Raw genomic sequence first — 22,484 nt, forward strand, 5'->3', positions numbered from 1 at the left:
AGCATTATGTTGATCAGAGGTTCCCAAACTTTTTTCTTATGGACCACATGAAAATTGCTGAGGGTCTTGGCAAACCACTTAATTTTTTATCTGCCTGTTGTAGCGATTGTAATGTGCTATGCTAGACAATATATTATGTTTAAGTGTATTTGATTGCTTCTTTTATTTCTTATATACTGTATTTTATTGTATTACAGTTGGATTTCCATAGAATTCAAATTGCAGTACAATAAAATACAATATAAGAAATAAAAGAAGCAATAAAATACAGTATATAAGAAATTAAAAATCAATGTATTTAATGCAATAGATGAGCCATTTCCTGTCTTCACCCACAAATCCATGAACATACCATGGACCACCTGAATGAAGTTTGTGGACCATACAGTTAACAAGTAAAAGAAATAATGCAAATGCATGCAATTTGTTGGTCCCACTGAAGAACCTCTCCCCAGCCCTCTTGGACTACCTTTTTATATTAAAATATTCCTGTAGTCTGTTTATAACACCATAAACCCATTATGACTCTGGCCAATCTTGACAGGTTAATACCTGATGTCTAATGAGAGCATGACAAATAGGTATTACTAAGATGTGTAATTTAATTATGATGTATTGAATATCAGTAGTAAGTGTTTAGGTGTGAGGATATCCTGGAAGATCTGGCTGGCTTGGCTTTACTACTCAAGGTTAGAATAGCTCAGTGGTTCCCAATCTTTTCCCTCCATGAACGACTTGAAAATTGCTCATGGTCTTGGTAAACCAGTTAATGATTTTTTCTGCCTCTTGTAACAATGGTAATGTTGCACTAGATGCTGTATGATTTTATTTTAATTGCTTCTTTTGTTTCTTATATTATAATTTGAATTCCATAGAATTCTATAGAACTCAAATTGTAAATGTTCACAGACATACCATGGACTACTTGAATGAAGCTTGTGGATCACTGGTGGTTCAAAGACCACACTTTGGGAATTCCTTGAAATATCTTTGGCTGTGCAAGCAACTATTTAACTCTATGGGTAAAATGGATTTTTAAGATTAGGTAGCCATTAAAAGGCTATCTCTCCAGAGCAACTTGAAGCCATCCAATGGTTTTAGGCTATAACTCCCATTAGCCCAGACCACTGGCCATGCTGGATGGATCTGATGGGAGTTGTTCTATCAGACGGCACTAGGATATATAAAGCTGCACTAGAGAGAGAGTTTAGTATTTTAATTGAAATCAAAAGTGACACTTCATTTCCAAATCTGAGAATCTCATACCTTTCCCTCCTAAATTAACATTCAAAGTTTATTGCTTAACAACATTCCTATGTCCAGTTTTCATTGCTAAATTACTCACAGTATTTATTAATGCTTGATATTACACTATTTTGTCTTAGAAACTGACAATTTTGCTTTTTAAAAGATTGAATATAAAGCTTATATTTGCATCCCATCCTCTCTCCAATATTGTCCAACATGGTACATTTGCAACTATCTTATTTTATCTTCACAAAAACCCCACAAGGTAGACTAGGCTTGTCTGAGGCTACAAAGGAGTTTCATGACTATGCCCATTTTCAAGTCCATTGAACTGTAGTCAATAATATATTCATTGTCTGTGATTCTATATAGATTAGAGACCATTAGTAATAGCTGATACCATTTATTTGATCATGGTTTTGTGCCACTTAATACTTTTCTTTCCATCTTATCTTTCTTTTTGCCAATGCTATGTGTCTGATGTTTATTAGCTTATATAGAGATTCTCAGAACAGCATGACCAGAAGCAAGTAAAGATGGTGCTTACATGTCATTAAAAGTTTGTAGATCATTGATTTAAGTCCAGCATTAGAATGAATTTTCCTGTTCCTTGTTTTTCAAATGTAGTGTATATTTCTGTTCCCAAACATATTTACATCAAGCAAATTCTAATGATTTCAGGATCATTTCAGAATACCTATGTTCTTGCATTACTCATGTTGAAAAGATATGAAAAACCAACAGAACACAGTGGAATTCAAAGCATTATGGTAATGATATGTTACTGCTGATATTAAAATCATTTAAAATATCTGGAATCAGTTCTTAGTTTCTGTGATATAAAGGCGATAATCCAATGGGCAGTATCAGATTTAAAATGGCTGGAGTTGTCAGCAATAGCAGTAGAAAGGATAATTGGAAGAATCCTATTAAATAAATTAATTTCTTCATTCTTCTTACAATACACATTTATGACAACTGCATCCATATCAGGCTATCTAATCTGCTGGATCTGTCTTTTATCTACACACAGCCACAGTAATCCCCAACTAATACAATAGGATCAATCAGGGTAGGGATGGAGAAGTCTTTTGCAAACCTCAACTTCTTGAAGCAAACTTGTCAGTTTTTATTCAAACATATGCATGCATGTACATAAATGGCAATGAAAAGCTTTAATGCCAACTCCATTGACATAAGAATATTCATCCATACTTAATAAGGGCATGTACTATATGTATGATTCACCCAGAAGGAAGATTCCACAGGTCTTCTCTAAATATTTTAATCCAAATTGAAAAACCTGTAAATTGTATTTCTGGTTGATATTGGTATTTAATGTTGTATATTTCTCACATGCATATTAAAACATTAAATTAATGTGTGCACAAAACAGCAGAGACAGTAGGTGTCCACTATTGCTCTGATTTCCTAACTTGCGATGTCTTTGAGCCTTTACAGCAAACTTTTCTCTTTCCTAATTTGTGTTCTTATAATATCTTGTGAACATGGAAGCATCTTACCTTGCTTCCATTTTCTTTTGCCTCTTGCTCCATCTTAAGATCAGATACTAGGATGTTCTTGTACTTGTTCTTTCCATCACTGCTTTGGTCATCTAACCTGTATTCTGAAGTGAGCTGTGCAGAGAAGGGGCTGTCACTCAGGTTCAGCGGCTGTTCTTCTGGTTCCATAGGTGTTTTGCCATTACTGTTGGCTTCTGCCACTTCCCTGCAGTGTGTTCCCCCTGAAGTGCTGGAACTGTGTCCTGCAGTCTCATTGCCGTTAAAACTCTCTGCAGCTGAATCATCTATGAAACACATGGATTTACAGAGTTTCAATGGCATGTTATCAATATTATCTCTGTACCTAACCCCCCCACAACCTCTTGATACTCCCACAGTGTTGCCAGCAATTCAGCTGAAAGTGTTTGTATGACTACTAGTCACTCCTAATAGTCACAGGCCAGTAAATTAAACTTCAGACAGAGCAAATTGATTAATTGACCTGGGTACAGGAAGAAGGAAAAGTTTATCTTCCCACTTTGTGTATGACATCATAGCTCACTTGCTTAAGCCATATGTGGCAAAACTCTTGATATCTTGAGTATTATAAATTACAGTCCTTTAAAACAGGTAGCAAAATGTACAGGGTTGGAACCAAAGGTTCTCTTCCTGTAATGGAAGGACTCTCCATCACCAGGCCTCCTTCAGTTGGAAGAAAGGAATGTTTGTATTCATCCCACTGGGAGGATTTGGGTTATCATAGCTTAGTTTAATAAGCCAAAGTATGAATGAGCCTTTTGGGCTCACACACAGCCCATTGGCTCCTCCTTTCATGGCAGGAGCAAACAAACAAGGAAGTCTTGCATTAACTATAGTTTCATCCGAATTGGGAAACCATGGTTAACAGCTTTGGAATCAGTCAGACTATTAAACCAACTTCAAACCATGTTTTAATATCCTAGCTTGTTCCAAAGCTTTTTACCATAGTTTCCCTGTTTGGATGAAATGGGAAACTATGGTTAATGGAAGATTTCCTGGTTTGTTTGGTCCTAGCACAAAAGGGTCCTATTTCAGTTTATTAAACCACAATATGAACATCTGAAGGCAATCATAATGTGCATCTGAAATGTAATTGCTTTGGAAAATTTCAGTGCATAATTTCTGCACAATAATACAGGTAGCCCCATGCATTTGTCTATATGGCTGAATCTTCAATGACTTTTTTTACTGTACTATCTCCATTCTCAATTAAGATGAATAATACATACAGTCTCTGCCATCTTTTTCACTAGTATAACATCAAAACCTGAGATATATCCTATATTTATTCACTTTTCACCTTATACATCCTATGTATTCAAAATAGTCTTCATAGGAAAGGCTGTAAATATACATTCCCCACATAAATATAATCACATATCATAAAAGAATGAAGAGAAAAGCAACGTTTTAGCAACGATAGCTTTTCCCCAGATGTTACCAAGGAAACTAATTCCCACATTTAGTACATTTCATTCTGGGGCAGTTGGTTTGTTTATGGGGGAAAATAACTTTTCAAAAATAATTCTTTCCTTCAAATTCATTAAACTGTTAATCACAATTAGACTTCCTTTGTGAATAATGAAACTGATTACATGAAAGAATATTCAGAAAATCTGTATGGTGGTATTAAAAGCCATTGGCATTGGTTCTTTTTTAAAAAAATTTGGTCAGTTCCTCTGAGATTTTTCTGTTGGTATTCTAGGATTTTCAGTGGCCAATTTTATTACCTTTTGGCAATATTCTGATTTCAAAGGATGGTCTCACACATTACAATATTGTGGATGTATACAGAATGGGTTAGATCTAGATGGGTAAGTTAATTGTCCTTCGGTCCCATTGAAAAATTAGTCATAACAAGTGCAATTGATTTCAACAGACATTAAGCACAGCTAAATTAATTTGGATCCAGTCCAATATGTTTTATTTGTATATCTAAAAATGAAATGTGTGATTGTGACAAACCAATATCACATGTACTAGTATTATATGTGTTTTATGCATTATTTTATTTAAATTATGCCACCCATAACATATTCTCTGACAATAAGTAGAAAACAACTGAAATACAAAATAAAACACAGAACTGTTTAAAAGGAGGAGCCACATAAATACAACAAAATATAATTTGTATACAAACATTATTACACTCAAGAGGAGCAGGGGTCACCTGTCAGATATATACATATGGTTAACCCTGCCTTACAGTCATCTAATGTTTGAATCTGTTCATGAGTCTGTTTCTTTATAAATCATAAATTAAATCAGTGTGGTGGTATCCAACTAAATCATACCTGGAGCAGATCCATTGAAATCAATGGACAAGTAATTATTGTGAGTATGAGTTATTGTATCACCCAGTGCTAGTAACTTTTGTTTATATCTTAAACATTATGGTATCCTTTAAAAAGGTTTCTATTCTGTTTGCATTGTTGTAAATAAACCTGATGCAGGGAGGAAGAGGAGGTTGCTACTGCCTCCCATGTGTCTTCCCTTGTGGGTTGCTCAAACAAAAACAGTCAAGCTGAAAGTGATGCGACAGGACAGCAGCAGCTGTGGAGTGTTACAGAGACAATTACAGCAACTGCATAAAAGCCAGGATGCTGGAGGGTCGGGGGAGGTCCTGAAGAATTTATAGGAAAGACTGCACAGATGTACAATGAGACCAAAGGACAGAAAAACTATTTATAGCCAAAGGAGATTTTGAGTACAGAAGGAGGAGACGCTTCAAGGAAAGCCGGAGAGGAAAGAGTAAGAAAGGAATTTGGGGTTAGTAAGCCCAGTGGCGAGCCAGCAAGAAAAGAGTGGAGAAGTGAGATGGAAGTGGGGATGGGGAACCACTATACTACAGAAAATAGAGAGAGGGGTCCAGTGATGAGATGGTATTCCAAATCTTATTGGTAAGGGATCCGTCAGACTCTCTCTGAACTTAAGAGATAGTCTACAGCTTTGATTATTCTTGGGATCTTAATGGGGAATCCTGACACCTTCTATCAATATGTTTAATACCGTTTTCCTAATAAATAAGATTTGTTTGTGCTCCTGAAATAGAAACATCTTTCTGAAATAAAACTTAAAGTTAATATGCCAGCTGTATAGTTAGCCTTCTAATGTTATTCACATTGCTATGTAGTATCAATTATTAAAGCATAAAGCAGTAGTAACTTAAAGAAAATTCCAATTCACTGAGTGTCCTAACACACATTTAGGAATATCTTTTTTTAAAAAAAAAAATAGCGATGAAATTATGGTGTGTTGTTCAAAAAACAAACTTAAAACTAAAATCCATTGACTGGTTTCTAACTACACAATTTAGTAACAGATAAGGCTGCTTCCATAGGGGCACTAGTAAGTATTAAGTTTTAGGGGGCATATGCTGCTTCTTAACATTCAGGTATAAAACATCCCATGTAGGTTAGATTATGTGAATGTTGCACATTATAATCTGCATATAGAAAAATATGCATAATATTTGTATGTTTTGATTATACAAACTAATGAAAAATGATCTTCAACATCCTTAGCAACCAAGAGAATGTGGGACATTGTAGCAACAGAGAAAGAATAAGTAGGAAAAGATAGCACATGCATGGAATTCACATCACTTGGGTTTGTTTTCTTTTTTAAATTGGTTTCAATTTCAAAAAGTAAGTTATTCTAAAATCATTAAATTATTTAAATCAGACTCTTATTTTTGCTGAGCTAACTTTGCTTTCTGTAATAAAACTTTCTTGTAATATACAGAATTATATAATGAGAATAAAAATGAGTTACCAAGTAAGAGTACATGAGATAGTCTGGCTTTAGATTTATCCTTAAGAGACACATTCTAAAACTGTGTTAACCCCCCTTCCAGTTTTCCCAAAACCTTCACCAGGAAAAGTGTGGTGGTTTTTGTTTCTTTTGGGAGTGGGCAGTACATTAATTTCTAAGAAATTTTCTAGAAGGTTGGCTTACCTTACAGTTTTATGAGGGGCCTGAGTGTTCTTTTCCTCATCTTTTCCTGTTACAGTTTTTTAAAAACCTTATTGTTGTAGTAGGCAACAGGGTTATCTTCCCAGCATCCTTCCAGCCTAATCCCCAGGAAACGTGAGCTGGTAAGAGACTGTGAGGAAAGCCTTGTCACCTAAATGAATAGATGCAGCAAGGATTTTTTTTAAAAACTGCCAAAGGGGAAAAATGGGGAAAGGAACCACCAGCCATAGTGTAAAGCCATACAGTAAACCAACTCCTATTTTACTTCATTAATGTCATAGAAATTCACAGGCTCCCACCTACCCCCATCCCCCAGTTTGCTGAAATAGAACTGTTCTAGTTCATTCTATACACTGGCATAAGGACTTCCGGCTACCTCTGTTCCGGTAAGACACACTTATATGTGTTCTCGGTCTTTTGCTTTTAATGACTTCTAATTAGCCTTCGTTTTTGAAAATTTAACTCCCTTGAGTACTCGACTGCAAGCCGTAAGCCTGTACAGCACTAGAACATTTTATATACGGGACGCTGCTTATTAAAGATGGCTGCAAACTGAAGGAGTCGAACGCCATTAATCTCCGGCTGTAGACTCAGCCATTAATCACTCCAGTTTACGACTTTAAATGCAAGGCGAAAACGACCCGAGTGCAGAACTTAAATAAATGCACTATATTCTGGAATATAGCTAAGCAGGGGATGGGTTTGTTAAACCAGAAAAAACTACCCCAAATATCAATTATGACTTGGTATTCTCACTTTCACAATTTGTACTCCTCTATATCATCTTCCCAGATTAATACTCTCGATTTGGATATTGGAAATCTTCATCACTGGCCCCCAGTTTCTACGGATGATATTACATCATTAATACAATCGTTGAAACTTGGGAAAGCGCCAGGGGAAGAATTTTTACCCCCTGAAACTTAAATATTTCTCAGATTGGTGGGCTCCTTTATTAGCACGGTTATTCACCAGAATTAACAACACTGGTGTTATCCCTGATGGATGGAGATCTAGCATCATCGTTCCAATTTATAAAAAAAACGATCCTGCTGACCCGTCCAATTATCCTAATAAACCTATAAACCTATAAACCTAATAACAGTCCCTTACAAAAAAAGGGTATGTCTCTAAATCAAGAGAGCCAAACTTCCAGAAATTACTCTATAAATAGGGCTTTGGAAGAAAGCCTTTTATCACTGACGACTCCACCGGATACAAGGTCATCCTTTGCTAAAACTCAATTTCTCCCCTGGAACCCTGTACTACAATCCAAAAAATTGGTAGTTTTATATCATCGGAGGGCCCCTGGACGTCGGCCCTCCTTCCCGAGTATTCCATTTTTGGATAACTGTTTTGGCCAATCTCTCTCTGCACTACATCGCACGAACTATATCAAGTCTATGGCTAACATATCCATCAATCCTGACTACTGCCGTCTGATTGTCACCTTTTCATCTATCGCCAGTCAGATCTATCATGTAAGGGAAAAACTTAAGAAAAGGGGCTTAGTAATACAGCGTTATTACATTAATACTGCCCCTCTCTCACCGTTGGTGTTCTACACTTCACAATCCCCCAGATCTACTACTTCTGAGCTAGGGATGACTCTAACTCATGTCCCCCAACGGAATCCTCTACAGCTCAGTCCTGCAATGTCAACTCGATCCTCTGTTCTCCCTAGTGGGACACAAGCCCTGTCAGCTTTAATGCAGGAATTGGAGCCTGAGGAGCTCCAACTTACGGAACTATATTCCCATTTACCTGATACTGAGCGATCGATGATTATCAATAAGCTATACCAGCTAATACAACGACTAGCTGCTATGAAACCTGATGCGACTCCATCAGAAAAATATTCTTTTACTTCCCCATCTGAATCTGACCTTTCTCCAGTTAAGCCAATACAACCGGTGAATACATATGTAGTTCCCACTAAGATATCTGGTGCAATCTTTGCGGATGTTACAGGCTCCTTAAATCGGATCAGCGAGTTACATTGACATTCTCCTTCTTTAATAAACTCTACACATGGATCTATAACAGCCTCTTCCGCAACATCCTTCTGCATACGTCGGAACGCCTTGTTGTCAAAGCCTGCACTACATCTCCTATCGTGGAACATAGCAGGCTGGAATGCCAAGCAAAACAATCTAGAACTGAGCACTTACCTGAATGAACACGATATAATTTTCCTCCAGGAGACCTGGTCTACCCATAACTTATTCCTGGATGGCTTTTCCTCTATTGATTTACCAGGAGTTCCATCCCTGGGTAAACGGAAAGGTAGAGCAAAAGGAGGTATGGCAATACTACTCTCTACTACATTGACTGCTCATTTCAGAAGCCTCCATCCGTGCAATAATGCTGCTATGGCTGTCCTGTTGACGTTTCATACATTATCTCTTCTCTTAATTAATGTTTATATGCCTCCATGTTCGTCAAGGGAATACACCGATCAATTATGGGACGATCTAGACAGCTATATAACAGAACTTGAGTCCTGGTTTCCCAAAGCCCTATTAATCATCATGGGAGATTTTAACGCCAGGATTGGACCTAATAATGCTACACTTTTTGCATTGAAACTGTGTGTGTGGGGGGGTGAGGATAATGAACACTATGTTCCTGCCCATGATAGGGCCTCTAAGGACCTTAGGGTTAATTATCCAGGAATCTGTCTAACCCGCCTAGCTGGAAGCCGTAATCTTATTATCCTTAATGGCCTTAATCCATTAGATACCTGCGCCGAATACACTTACATCTCTAGTAGAGGAAGTAGTGTAATCGATTATGCGCTAATTTCCCATCAGCTATTAAATTCAACAATTAATTTCCTTGTGGGCAAGAGACAAGATAGTGATCATCTCCCTCTAACCCTTTCAATTCAATTAAAAGAGAAGAGCCGCCTAGATATGGAGTACAATCCGGCAGCCAATTCAGCGTATTTCATATATGAGATCCATTTGGTCTCCACGTGTAGCTTCTATGGTTGCAGCCTTTATCTCCTCCCCTTCTGCTTTGGCCATTCAAGAACAATTAGTGAAGGCTTCCAACCTCCAAACGGCCCTAAATGTCTACGATACCCTGACTGTGACTCTAAATTCCTTCTTAGTCCCCAATTCATCCTCTTCTAGAACAAACTTAAGATTAGGTCCTCCTAGATGGTTTGATAAAGACTGTCTAGCTGTTAAGAGACAATTAAGACAGACCTATCTACAATATCGCCAACAAAATGCTAGTACCCTTCCTTCCGAGTACTTTACCATTAAAAGAAAATATAAGGCATTAATAGCCATTAAAAAGAGGCAAGCAGTACACGATGGCTGGAAGGCCTTAATTTATGCATCCAGGACCGAAAATTTGAAAACATTCTGGTCTCTTGTTTCTGGAACCTTGAGGTCCACTAATCCCGCTCCATGCAATATTCCCTCCCACATATGGGAACAATACTTCACAGATATGTATGAGGATACCCGATATACTCCCTCAAAGCATCCCTTTCCTTTTGATTTTGAAAATCCCCCTGTTTGGCCATCTGTTTCCCAGAGTGAAATAATTGATTTGATTGGTGGCTTAAAATCTGCTAAGGCCCCGGGTTGTGACAATATACCCCCAGAGCTCCTGAAATGTCACCAAGACTGGTGGGCTCCCATACTAGCTAACCTATTCACTCTGATAAATAATACCGGCCATTTCCCTGAGGCGTGGCTCAAAGCCATAGTTATTCCTATATATAAAAAAGGTCCAAGAGATGATCCCACAAATTACAGGCCAATCAGCCTTCTCTCGGTAGCAGGCAATCAATCAATCAATCTTTATTGATACGGTCATAGACCAAAAGACATTTATAAATAAAACTACATACATTTATAATAAAAGGTTACAAAGTTGCAGTCATGTTAAAACAGTAAAACAATAAAACAACAAGGAAAACAGTTACAGTTGGGTGGCGGAAGCTTCTGAAAGGATAGATGCCTTCCGAATTGATTGAGCCGCAAAAATAAATTTAGCAACTGACAAGATAGTATCCTTATTAGCTGCTGACAAAAGATGTAAAAGTAAACAGTTAAGCGGTTTGTAGGGGTATTTATTTATGATGGGGGTTATGAATTTGGAGCGAATATCGTCATATAGGGCGCACTCAAAGATGGCATGAGAGAGAGTTTCTATGGCGCTGACACCACAAAGGCATAATCGGTTTGCATACGGGATACGTTTAAATCTCCCTTCAAGTAAGGCAGAGATAAGACAGTTAAATCTAGCCTTTGTAAAGGCTAGACGATATTTGGGGATCGTAAGAGTTTCCAGATAAGGGGCACTGAGCATAGGCACAAAGCTCAGACCAAAGTGTATAGGAGAGCAGGTCGAGGTGGCTGCAGTTATGGAGCGTTGGAAGTCCATATCGTTGATACGAGTCCGGATAGAATGTTTAACTGTCTCTGGAGCGAGGGACATCAGATGTTCAATTGAGAGGCCAATACTTGCAAGGTAATTCGTAAACGTACGGGCCCATTTCGAGGTAAAAGAGTCTTCCCAGAGTAAAGGGAGATAGCCAATAGATTTTTCATAAGACATTTTAAACCAGAAATTTAGGGCGGCCAACCACGCTTGAGACTCAAGTGAGACTAGGCCAGATTCTAACCTAAGGACCGCCGCAGGAACGCACCTGGGAACGCCAAAAATTTGTCTGAGAAACAAGGAGAGAACTGCCTCCGCAGAAGAGTTGAAGGCGCCAATCCATAAAGGTACCCCGTAGAGAAGTTGAGAAATAGTTTTGGATCTAAAAACCTTTAGGGCTGCCGGAATGTATTGTCCTCCTTTAGTGAAGAAGAACCTTCGAATACCACTGGCTGAGTTGCGAGCAGTAGAAATAGCCCCTCGGATATGGGGATTCCAGGACAGAGAGGAATGAAAAAGTATACCAAGGTATTTGAAATGAGAAACCTGTTCTATTTTATGGGTATTAATTGTCCATGCGTGAGCAGGAGAGTGCTTGGCAAAAGCTAAGATCTTAGTTTTGGAAAAGTTTATAGATAGTTTGTTATCATGACAGAAACTCATAAAAGCTTTAGTTAGGCGTTTGAGTCCTACTTTAGAAACAGAAAGGAGAACAGCGTCATCTGCATACAATAACAAGGGACAATGCAGGTTTGCTAACTTAGGGGGGTGGAAGTCCGGGGATTGACAATAAAGGGACAGATCATTCATGAAAAAATTAAATAAAAGTGGGGCTAGTATGCAGCCTTGTCTAACTCCTTTTGTTGTAGTAATGGGGTTTGTGAGATGACCTTCACGACTACATCTAACACGAAAGGATGTGTGGTGGTGCAGACGGCTAATTAAGAAGAGGAGTCTCTTGTTGATCGTAGATTTTGCGAGTTTCGCCCATAGTATCTCCCTAGGGATGGAATCAAAAGCCGATTTCAAGTTGACAAAGGCAACAAACAGGCCGTTACCCCAGCGGTTCTTGTATTTTTCAGCTAAGTGATTTAAAATCACACAGTGTTCTATCCCAGACCTACCTTTCCGGAAAGCTGCCTGCTCCCTCCCAAGGATATTATCCTCCTCCAACCAAGATGAGAGTCTCTCTTTTAAGTAGCAGGCATATAGTAGGAAAACTTTATGCTAGCTACCTGAAGGGGAAATTGTCCACTTGGTTAGAGGAGGATAACATTCTGGGTTGGGAACAGGCAGGATTTAGGAGGGGTAGATCTGTGCTGGATCATTGTGTACTTTTAAACCATCTGGCAGAAAAATATAGGAACCGAATGGGAAATGGCCTATACGTCACCTTTATTGACTTAAAATCTGCTTTCGATTCTATCCCAAGGGGCAAATTATGGGCTAAGCTTGCAAAAACAGCAATTGATAAAAGGCTTCTTTTCCTAATTTTTAGCCTGCATCTGCATACTTCTCTCCGTGTTCGCTGTGGGCGTGATGGTGGCCTAACAAATTTGATCTCCACAACAAAAGGGGTTAGGCAGGGTTGTATCCTGGCTCCCCTTTTATTTAACCTTTTCTTGAATGATTTGAAAATAAGGTGTCATTCCCCAGACTTCCATCCCCCCAAACTTAGTGAACACAGATGTCCCATTCTGCTATATGCAGATGACGCTGCCCTCCTCTCAATCTCCAAAGTTGGCCTTAAACGCCTATTTTGAGCTTTTATGTCCTACTGCTCTGATAAGCAGTTAACTATAAATTTTTCTAAAACCAAAATTCTAGTTTTCTCAAAGCGCACCTCTGTTTCTGAGTGGACAATTAATGCCCAACAAATTGCCCAGGTTACGCATTATAAATACCTTGGCATTACGTTTCATTCTTCTCTCTCCTGGGCTCCCCATATTAGTGCGGCTGTCTTGACTGCCCGGAACACAGCAAAGGGTATTCTTTGATATTTTTACACCAAAGGGGGGCATTATATTTCCGCTGCTATTCAGGTTTTTAGAACCAAGATTATTCCCCAACTTTTATACGGTGCCCCACTGTGGATCCATGCTTATAACTCCTCTGTAGTATCAGTACTCTCTAATTTTTTACAACAAATTTTTGGTGTCCCAAGGTGCGTCCCGAACGCAGCTCTCAGGTTAGAATCCAGCCTAGCCTCGATTGAATGTCAAGCATGGTCTCTTGCGTTCAATTACTGGATCAAATTATCCTATGAATGCCCTCCTGGCTATCCAGCATCCCTTTGGAAAGATCCTTATCTTTCCATGTGGATGAAAACATTTCATGCTAAACTTCCCAGGTTAGGCTTTTCCATAAAATACTTATCCTCCCAAGCTCTAGCAATGGTTAAATCTACAATTTGAGCCCGACTTAGGGATATAGATCTCCAAAGTTCAACCGCTGCAGCATCCAAAGTATGCTCTCCCATTCACTTCAACCTGAGTTTTGACCCTCTGAATTGTGCCTCATACTTGGATTTTCTTATTGTTCCCAAATATCGACTTGCATTCACCAAGGCCAGATTTAATTGCTTAACCTCAGCATTATTCTTCCTGATGAGTCTTCTGATCGTTTGTTACTCTATCTTTTGACAGGCTCAAACAGGACTTTTACTATGTCTGTTGCTAAATTTGTTCATGCTGCCCAACTTAAACGGTCAAAATCTTTATCCTGAATGACCTACTACATGACTTTAGCACGTTGATCCTATCTAGATACACAGTATTTGTATTTTATTGTATCCTATTTTATGCTACCGTATTTTGTATTTTATTCCTTTGTGTGATGGGTCTTTGACCGCAATAAACAAACAAACAAATACACTGGCATACAATTTTTAAAAAATCACATCAGCTGTAGATTCACATTACAATCTACTTTACCAGCCAAATAGGAATACATATTCCCATTCATATGACACATTTTGGATGGTGAGTACATTTTATTATTCACTTCAAATAAACTATGGCTATTAATGTACCAGAGTTGCAATTCAGTATGAAGTTGTGAAGTATGAGTGACAAAGATAAAGGATGTCTTTATGTGGTTAATAGTGTTTTTAAAAATCAGAATAAAAAATACGAAATAAAAGCTCAAAATTTTTGGCTGAGTTACAAAGTATTGGAACAAACACATCAACTCTGTGTAACAGTCAAACAGATGCTACAGTGAACAAACATTATCAAGACATCATATGTAAAACTCATTTTAATGAATTAAGAGAGTCTTTTCACAAGATGTAGTAATTCAGCAATTATTCAAGCACTGTGGCATGTTGCATAAAATTACTATAGACAAATGAAATATCCACAACAATAAAGTAATATGCCATGAAAGGGTAGTGATATATAGTAGTATGCCAGGTTAAGTTTGTCCTGATATTGTCTAGAAGAATTGAACTGGGCCCATTCATATATGGCTATTTTCTGCGTCTAGCTGAGGTTTCCTCACTTAAATGGCCAGTTATTCATAGAGATGCTGGTTATATTCTCCAGAGCTGGACTTGGAACAGACCTTGGGAACTTGTAAATGCCTGCTTCAAATGAAATGTGAGCTTTATGAGCTCCTGACTATTTTCTGGCTTTGATTAAAAATCCAACCTCACCCCAAAGAAACCCTGACTTTCATGCTTGCACAACAGCTCCCTGTTTTCAGAATTATGTCCCCATCAGCCCTCAGTGCAAACACAATCACCCCAGCCTTTCCTTTATCTAGCTGGCTGGTGGTGAAAATGTGAGCAGTGGGAGAATGCAGGAACTGAGGAACAGGAAAGTCTATATTATCAGTCAGCACTAGCTTCTAAGATACGTGCCTGCAACTGTTTTGGCTATCTTCTGACCAATTTTTCATATTCTAAATACAGAGAGAGAACCTTTCCTGCAGTGGCACCTCACCTTTGCAATGCCCTCCCTAAGGAGGCCCACCTAAAGACTTCATTACTATAATTTAGTCTCCAGGCCAAAACATTTCTCTTTCCCAGACTTTTAAGACCTGCTCATTGCAGCATTCTTTAACTTAGTTGTTTGGTTTTGCCATCTATTTAAATTGGCTGTTGCTGATTTGAGTTTGTTGTTTTTAATTTGCTTTCTTAGTTGCATGCTATCAACAGCAGCAACGCTTTTTAGACACCCTGGGTATATAAGCCTACGTTGAAGGTGTAGGATATAAATAAAATAAATAATAATAATAAATAGGCCCTGATCTTATTAACCTCGCATTAATGCAACATTGTTAGTGTGGATAGGGACATAGTGGAGCCATGAGAATTGGAATTCAGTAAAAATAGCATAAATTTCCATTGTAATATGCCTAATGACAAGGTGTCAAGGGTCAGGATGGTCACACACCTGCTGTGGGCCTATCATACCTCAGCAGGATGACAAGAGCCCCCTAGACCTGCAGCACTGGGAGATCCATGCAAGGATATCTTGCCTAAAGGGCCCCCAGAACCTGGAACTGTCACTGCTAATGCCAATGCCTGGTCTCAAAATCACTCTGCTTTCAGTTAAAAGAACCAGCAGATAGTGGCAAGTATTGATTCATCCTGGATTTAGTAACAGTAGTAGAGATGGTATAACTAAACATAATTCTATTTCAGATTTCCATTAGGACAAAGGAGTGAAAGGGTAAAAAATGTGGGGAGACCTTTCCAAAGGAGCATTAATTTTGTTACATCTGAGCTAACTGGAAACATAAAAACATTATGGTGAATGGTTTGGGGGAAAGACCCACTGTCACCCAGCTTCATGCTTTATGATTCAGACTTTTGTGACAGCTTCTTACAGTACAGAGCAAATAGTACAGTGTGCTTAATTTCACTGTACATTTAAAGTATAATAAATTGGTTGATATATATGTGTGTATTTGCTTTAAAAATGAATATGTATCCATAGCAGGCAAATTATTAAATTCAGTAATTCTTCATTATGTCACTATTCTAGATTCTTTCCCTCTTGATGAGAGAAGATTCCATGAAATAGAATGTTAAGGTTATTTATTCAAAAACCACTACTGAATAGACATATGACTGTTGGTGGAAAGGGAATAATGCTTCCTCCTGTATTTATCAATGTTATTTGTGTTCTGTGAATTACACAAGGCAGAAGAAAGAACATCTGTTGGAACATAGTTATGACAGTGCCCAATTTCCTTTCAGACAGTTCTTCAGCCTTTACACATTCACCATTGGATCCTTTCTGTGCAAAGAGAATATGGCACCTTGACAATGTATCAATAGAACACATTCAATGTGTTTGCATGAAAATGGGGTACATTTATTGCGTCAAAATGTATTTTAGAAATTTAAACTGGCATTCCAATTATTACTACTATTAGCTTTGAAATCATGTTTCATGCATATTGCAAAATATTCAGAATGTATGACAGAAAAACACATGCAATAACTACCTTTGTTTGCTATTATAATAGAATTTGTTCTATTTGAATCTATATTGCTACAATTTTGCATTACAAACAAAATCAACTCATAATCCAGATGTTACATTTTAAATCCTTTCTGTCTCATGTATTTGCTCATGAATATTTCAACTCAAACCACACCATGACAATCCACAATGTAGTCCTTTTTTCCAATGGGGTTTGTGCCAAAGCCTTACGTAATGCTTAGTGGTTTGCACCTATCTTCTTTAGCAAAAATAAAGGGGGAGAGGATCTTATCGATTTCAGAGCATGCTGTAAAGTGCATGGTAGAATGCCAGAATACTAAAACTGTTTCTGGGAATAGTGCCAAAAAACACATAAATATAAAGCACCTCTGCACCCTGGACTTAGTTGGAAAATATTGTCTTTATGACCTACTTGGAAATTGTTAAATCTGAGGTTAGTCATTTTTGGTTTTTAAATGGTAAACTTATGGTGAAGGGCAGGTAAGAAATCCAATTAATCAATCAATCAAAATATAAATTAAATATAAATTAAAATACTTGCTTTTCATCCTGCCATGAATATAGTGGAGAGATGTAGTAATGTTTCAGATTTTGTATTGTGCATTACAGAAACATCACACAAGGTACACTGTCTTATTTATTTTTGTTTTTACTCTTAAGGTTCTATTTTCTCCCTTTCATTTAAAAACAACGAAGATCATAAATCAATGCTAAAATAATGTCTAAACTTGCATGTTTAAAATGGATTGTTCAGCACTTTGAGAAGTAGGAACTGCTTCAGTGCACACAAATAGGTTTTCACATGCTTTCTCACTTTCTTCTCAGCCTTCATGAACTTCAGGGATTTCTGAGTGTTCAAAAGATATATTGAAGTATTCAGTGCACTAAATGCTCACTCCAGTTTGTAACACATGCTCATTGCTGCTACTAAGCAAGCATTGCTAACGTTTTTAAGTATATATCTTTTGCTTCCCCTTGATTTATTTATGAAATGAAGCTTTACATATCTATTGAAAATGCCACTGAAAGTAGTGTATATATTGGTATTTCAGATAAAGCTGCCTGATGTCATTTTATTTGACTATGTTCATGGGACATTCTTCAACAACCTTAGAAAACCCTGATTCAATATTCCACTCAGGAAGAGCTGACACTTACTGTGAATTCTGCTCTTCAACTTAAATACCAATGTCTGTGGCAGGCCAATTCTAGCATTGCAGATACAGCATCCCTCGGGCGAGGTCCAACCTTTTTCTTCCAGTGCACCCAGGGATTAGCTTGACTTCTCCTACTTTCTCTCCACTGCACAGTAAGAGCTAATCTTTCCTGTATGAAGCAAGAGATGGTGTTGCTATGACAACACATTCTAGCAGAGGGACTACTGAGAAGAGCTGAAAAGATGACAGGGAGAAATACACTCAGCCTTCCAGGGTTATGGAGTTCTTCCTCTAGGATTTTATTCTCCCAAGTTTACTGACAGCTTGGGATGCTAATTATCTATGAATTTTGTCATGGGGCGATTAACTCATTAAGAATATTGTTGGGATATTAGAGGGTACTTGTGAAAATTGAGACTTCTGAGCATGTTGTATTTTGAATGCAGTGTGGCCACTTCATAAACCATTATACAATCCTACATGTGATACTTAAATAAGCACTCTCTGTGTGAAAGAAAAATAAAGAATGCCAAGACCAGGTGCTAGCAAGACCTGCTCACTGTTTTGCTGGCCTATTTCCACCTGGCTTGGGAGGGTGGGCTCCTGGCCAATTCCAGGTACAAACACAGCAGCTATGACTAAAGGCCAGACAGATATATATATATGTATATATGCCGGGCCGGTTCTAAAGGGCGGCCAGGTTGGGCACTGGCCTGAGGGCCCCGGAGCTACAGGAGCCCCTAAGGGGCCTTCACTCCCCTTCCGTGATCCGCGCCCCCCCACGCGGGACTATTGAGGATGTCTAGGGACTATTGAGTGGGATGTTGTTTGGGAATTTTTGTTGGGGAAAATATTTAATTCTGGATCTGCATTATTTGTGCTGTTATTCAGATTTATTTATTTGTATTTTTATTGGTAGACCTTATATATTAAGCTGGGATTGTTTCATTTTATTGTATATTTATTGAGAAATTTCCATTAATGTACTGTTTATGGAAATTTAAACGTTATATTTTTTGTAGCTGTTAAAGGCAATTATGTAAATTCTTTGATGTTGTAGACCGCTTTGAGCATGGTTTAAGTATGGAAAGGTGGCATACAAACACATGATGGAGGAATTTATTATGTTATTTATTTATTTATTAAATTTATATCACTCCCTTTCTCTCAAAAGGAGCCCATCACATCTGAGCATCCAGGTTTCTTGAGGCAGGGGCAGGATATGTCAACAAAGGCCCCTCTTTTAATATAAGCTGCTATAAAACAAAGGAAGAAAAAAGCGAAGCTTGGAAGATTACTTTTAAAAAGTAATAAATTACAGTTACAATTACATGGCCCCAAAAAAGTAGTAGTTACCATTACAATTACAATTGCTCTGAAAGTAACTGATTACTTTACTTTTTTCAAAAGTAATCACTACAATTACATTTCAGTTATTTTTTTTAAAAAAAGCCTACAAGCTGCTGGCCTTGGCTGCTGCACATCTAAGTAGCCTAAAACAACATTAAAACTAAACACACACATACAGAGGTAGTGGAATAATTCTTTTTATCCATAAGATAGTAATGGTGGTCTTTCTGTTGGTAAGGGATGTGGGGAGGGAGGCAGAGGCCACTACTCAGATCTTTGCACGTCAAACCAAGTGCAACCCCCCCTCAACCAACAAGCATAATCTCTCTCAGTTAACCACCTCCTGGACCCTGCCCTGCCACCAACTAAGGGACACTCCACCAAGCAAACATTTTCCCCTGAGCTGCAAAAAAGTTAAAATACTGCAAATGCAGTACAGTAGCCAGAGAGGGTGGTGGAGGCCACTTTGTGTGCCAAGTGCAAACACAGTACTCACTCACTCACACTCACACGTTATCATCTTTCACCTCCCTTATCTCCATTGTGCTGCTGCCTCCTCCTCCTTTATCCATGTTCTTGCCCTCTGCCTCCTTTTTCCCTCCACTCCATTCTTCACCACCACCATCCATGTTTTTAAACAATCGTTTTCTCCACTCCACCCTGTCTCACTCTCCACCTCCTCCCTTGTCGCTTCCTACCCACCCACAGAGCATGTGGGAAGAGCCATGCTGGACAGAAACCCAGTTTGAGGCAAATGATTTTCATCTGCACATCAGAGCAGCAGAAGACTTCCCCTGCTTCCCCCCCCAAGTAATGCCCAGAAGTAATGCTGGAAACATTACAATTACTCCACAAAAGTAATAAAATTACTCCTAGCTCTATTACAATCAAAATATAAAAGAATTACCCACTCCCTCAAAAAAGTAATGAATTACAAGTAATTGTAATTGTAATTGGCTGGCAGCAGTAGCTGGGAGGAACCAGCCACACATATAAAGTCAGAGCACCCTAGCGAGGGAGCCTGCTCCACGAGCTAGAGGGAGCCCCAGCTGATGAAGTGTCAAGGCCCCAGCTGACAAAGTGTCAAGGCGAGTTAAGCAGCAGAGCAAAAAGAGGGTAAGTAGCTCCCATTTATTCCGTTACTTAATTGAAGTAAAACAGCTCAGAGCAATAACTAATAAGGGCAGCCCAAGGTCACCCTGAGCTAGGAGCCAAATCCTGAAAGAACCTATATCTTAGGAGACAGATCCTAGGAGAAGGAAGCGTATAGAAAGCTAGTTTTCAACACCACCCTAGCAGGAAAGCTTCAGGGGACACTGTAAACAAGGCTAAATTCCAGTCGGAGAGAAGGGGGAAAGGAAACTCCACCGATACATACAGGGAGAGAGTCAGCTCAGTCCTTGCTATAAAGGGCAGCTTCAGCCTTCCTGAAACACAACCACAAGCTCTGTTTCCCTAGGTTAAAGAAAGGTCAGGCTGTTCTAGGTGGGAAAACAACAAACACAAAAGATTTGCCTGGAAGTCGCAGCCCCTTGCTGAGATTAAAAGCAGCCAAAAGCTTAAACAGCCCCGCCCCTCGCTCAGGAAGGAAGCCTGAGAGAATACTAAAGAGTTAAGCCCCAGCTGATAGCCATCAGCCTCAAGTAACACATCATTGGCTGGCAGCAGTAGCTGGGAGGAACCAGCCACACATATAAAGTCAGAGCACCCTAGCGAGGGAGCCTGCTCCACGAGCTAGAGGGAGCCCCAGCTGATGAAGCATCAAGGCGAGTTAAGCAGCAGAGCGAGTTCGGCAGCAGGGCAAGGAGGCCAGGGCCCCCCACTCTGGCCGTCTGTTCCCTGACAAATTGCCTGGTGTCGCACACGCACGCGCACGCGCACGCACACACGCACGCACACACGTTTAACCAGAATCCAAAAGCACAGAGGAATATCTTTGCAAATGGGAAGCCCTGATATGAAGTTATTATTTTTTCCTATCTTGGCAATTTATAGTATGAGAGTTCACTAATAGGTAAAAAAGCCTTGCGGTTTACGAATGTACCTATAGCCAACAGATATTTCTATCCAATTTTAAAAAGCAAGGAAATTGGGCAGCTATAGTGAATACACCAGGGGAGCAGGAGACCTGACCTCCTCTCTGAGATATTGTACTGCCCTACAAATTTGTCAAAATAGAAACACAATTTGGATTGGTCTTACACAATCCAATCCACTTCCTGTGTTGCTTAGAAGAATTTGGTAACATGTGCCTCTGAGCATGTTTGTACTGTCATCCAGGTTCAGGCCATGTGGTGCCAATGTTTCCAGAGAGTATATCCAAAAGTTCTCCTTTTAGTCAATGCTGCTCCATCTGTTGGTATCTATAGCTGTTATAGAAAATAACAAAAGTTGCTTTCAAAACTGTGTCTCTCTCTCTCTATATATAAACGCACATTCACACATATATACAGGGCCGGCTCCAGGCATGTGGGGGCCCTTGGGCATCAGCTTGCCCTGGCCCCCTGGTGGGTGGGTGGGTGTGCGTGCACTTACACATGCATGCGCATCCCCCCCACGGCCCCCCACAGCCCCCCTACCTGTCTAGTCTTTATCATTGCCCTTAATGAAGATGGCGGCCGCGGTTTCCCTAAGGGGAATGAAGCCTCTGCCGCCATCTTTGTTGATGGCACACATGCGTGCTACACGCGCACATCTCTGCCATCAACTAAGATGGCGGCAGAGGCTTCAGTACCTTAGGGAAGCTGCGGCTGCCATCTTCATTAAGGGCAATGCTAAAAAGTCAGCTGACAGGTAAGTGGGCGGCATGGGAGGCGCGGATCACGGAAGGGGAGTGGAGGGCCTTTCAGGAGCCCCTTAGGGGCTCCTGTAGCTCTGGGGCCCTCGGGCCGGTGCCCAACCTGGCCGCCCTTTATAACCGGCCCTGCATACATACATATATATAGGGAGTGGTACTGAAGGGACTACAGAAGTAAAAATTAACATAAAAGGCAAAAAATCAGTGTCAGGCTCTACTCTCAGTACCTCCCAAAGGTTCTTCTTAGTTTCTGTTTCCTAGTGTATCTCTTTAGTTTTCCCAGGCCCAGCAGTAGACGTCAGTGAGGTCAGAGAATACTATATACATTTGTAATTAATATAGTGCAGCCTTATTTATCCTAAATGTTTTGGTTATCTTCCCTCCTCCCCCAAAAAAGAAATCTAATAAATAATAATAATAAGTGAGGAGAAAGTCTGGAGGTTTGGGGATAGGAAGCGATATATAGTGCTCTGTGTGAACAAAGTTAAGAGTTTGACCATGTTCAATCTGAATAATATTAGACTTTGCATGTTGAGGTTTATGTTTGACTCCTGCACAA

At 39.3% G+C, this 22,484-nt stretch overlaps 1 protein-coding gene across 5 annotated transcripts in view; it reads right to left on the reverse strand.

Annotated features, from left to right (window-relative positions):
* NOL4 (nucleolar protein 4) overlaps positions 1 to 22,484 on the reverse strand; it is a 243,519-nt gene that overhangs the window by 66,883 nt on the left and 154,152 nt on the right. For all 5 annotated transcript variants that reach the window (XM_061599913.1, XM_061599822.1, XM_061599651.1 and 2 more), the window contains one exon: positions 2,772 to 3,055. In XM_061599913.1, coding sequence (XP_061455897.1) covers positions 2,772 to 3,055 — 284 coding nt within the window. The remainder of the gene's footprint in view (positions 1 to 2,771; positions 3,056 to 22,484) is intronic.

The sequence above is a fragment of the Rhineura floridana genome, chromosome 1 (assembly GCF_030035675.1).
Source record: "Rhineura floridana isolate rRhiFlo1 chromosome 1, rRhiFlo1.hap2, whole genome shotgun sequence".
Classification (NCBI taxonomy): domain Eukaryota; kingdom Metazoa; phylum Chordata; class Lepidosauria; order Squamata; family Rhineuridae; genus Rhineura; species Rhineura floridana.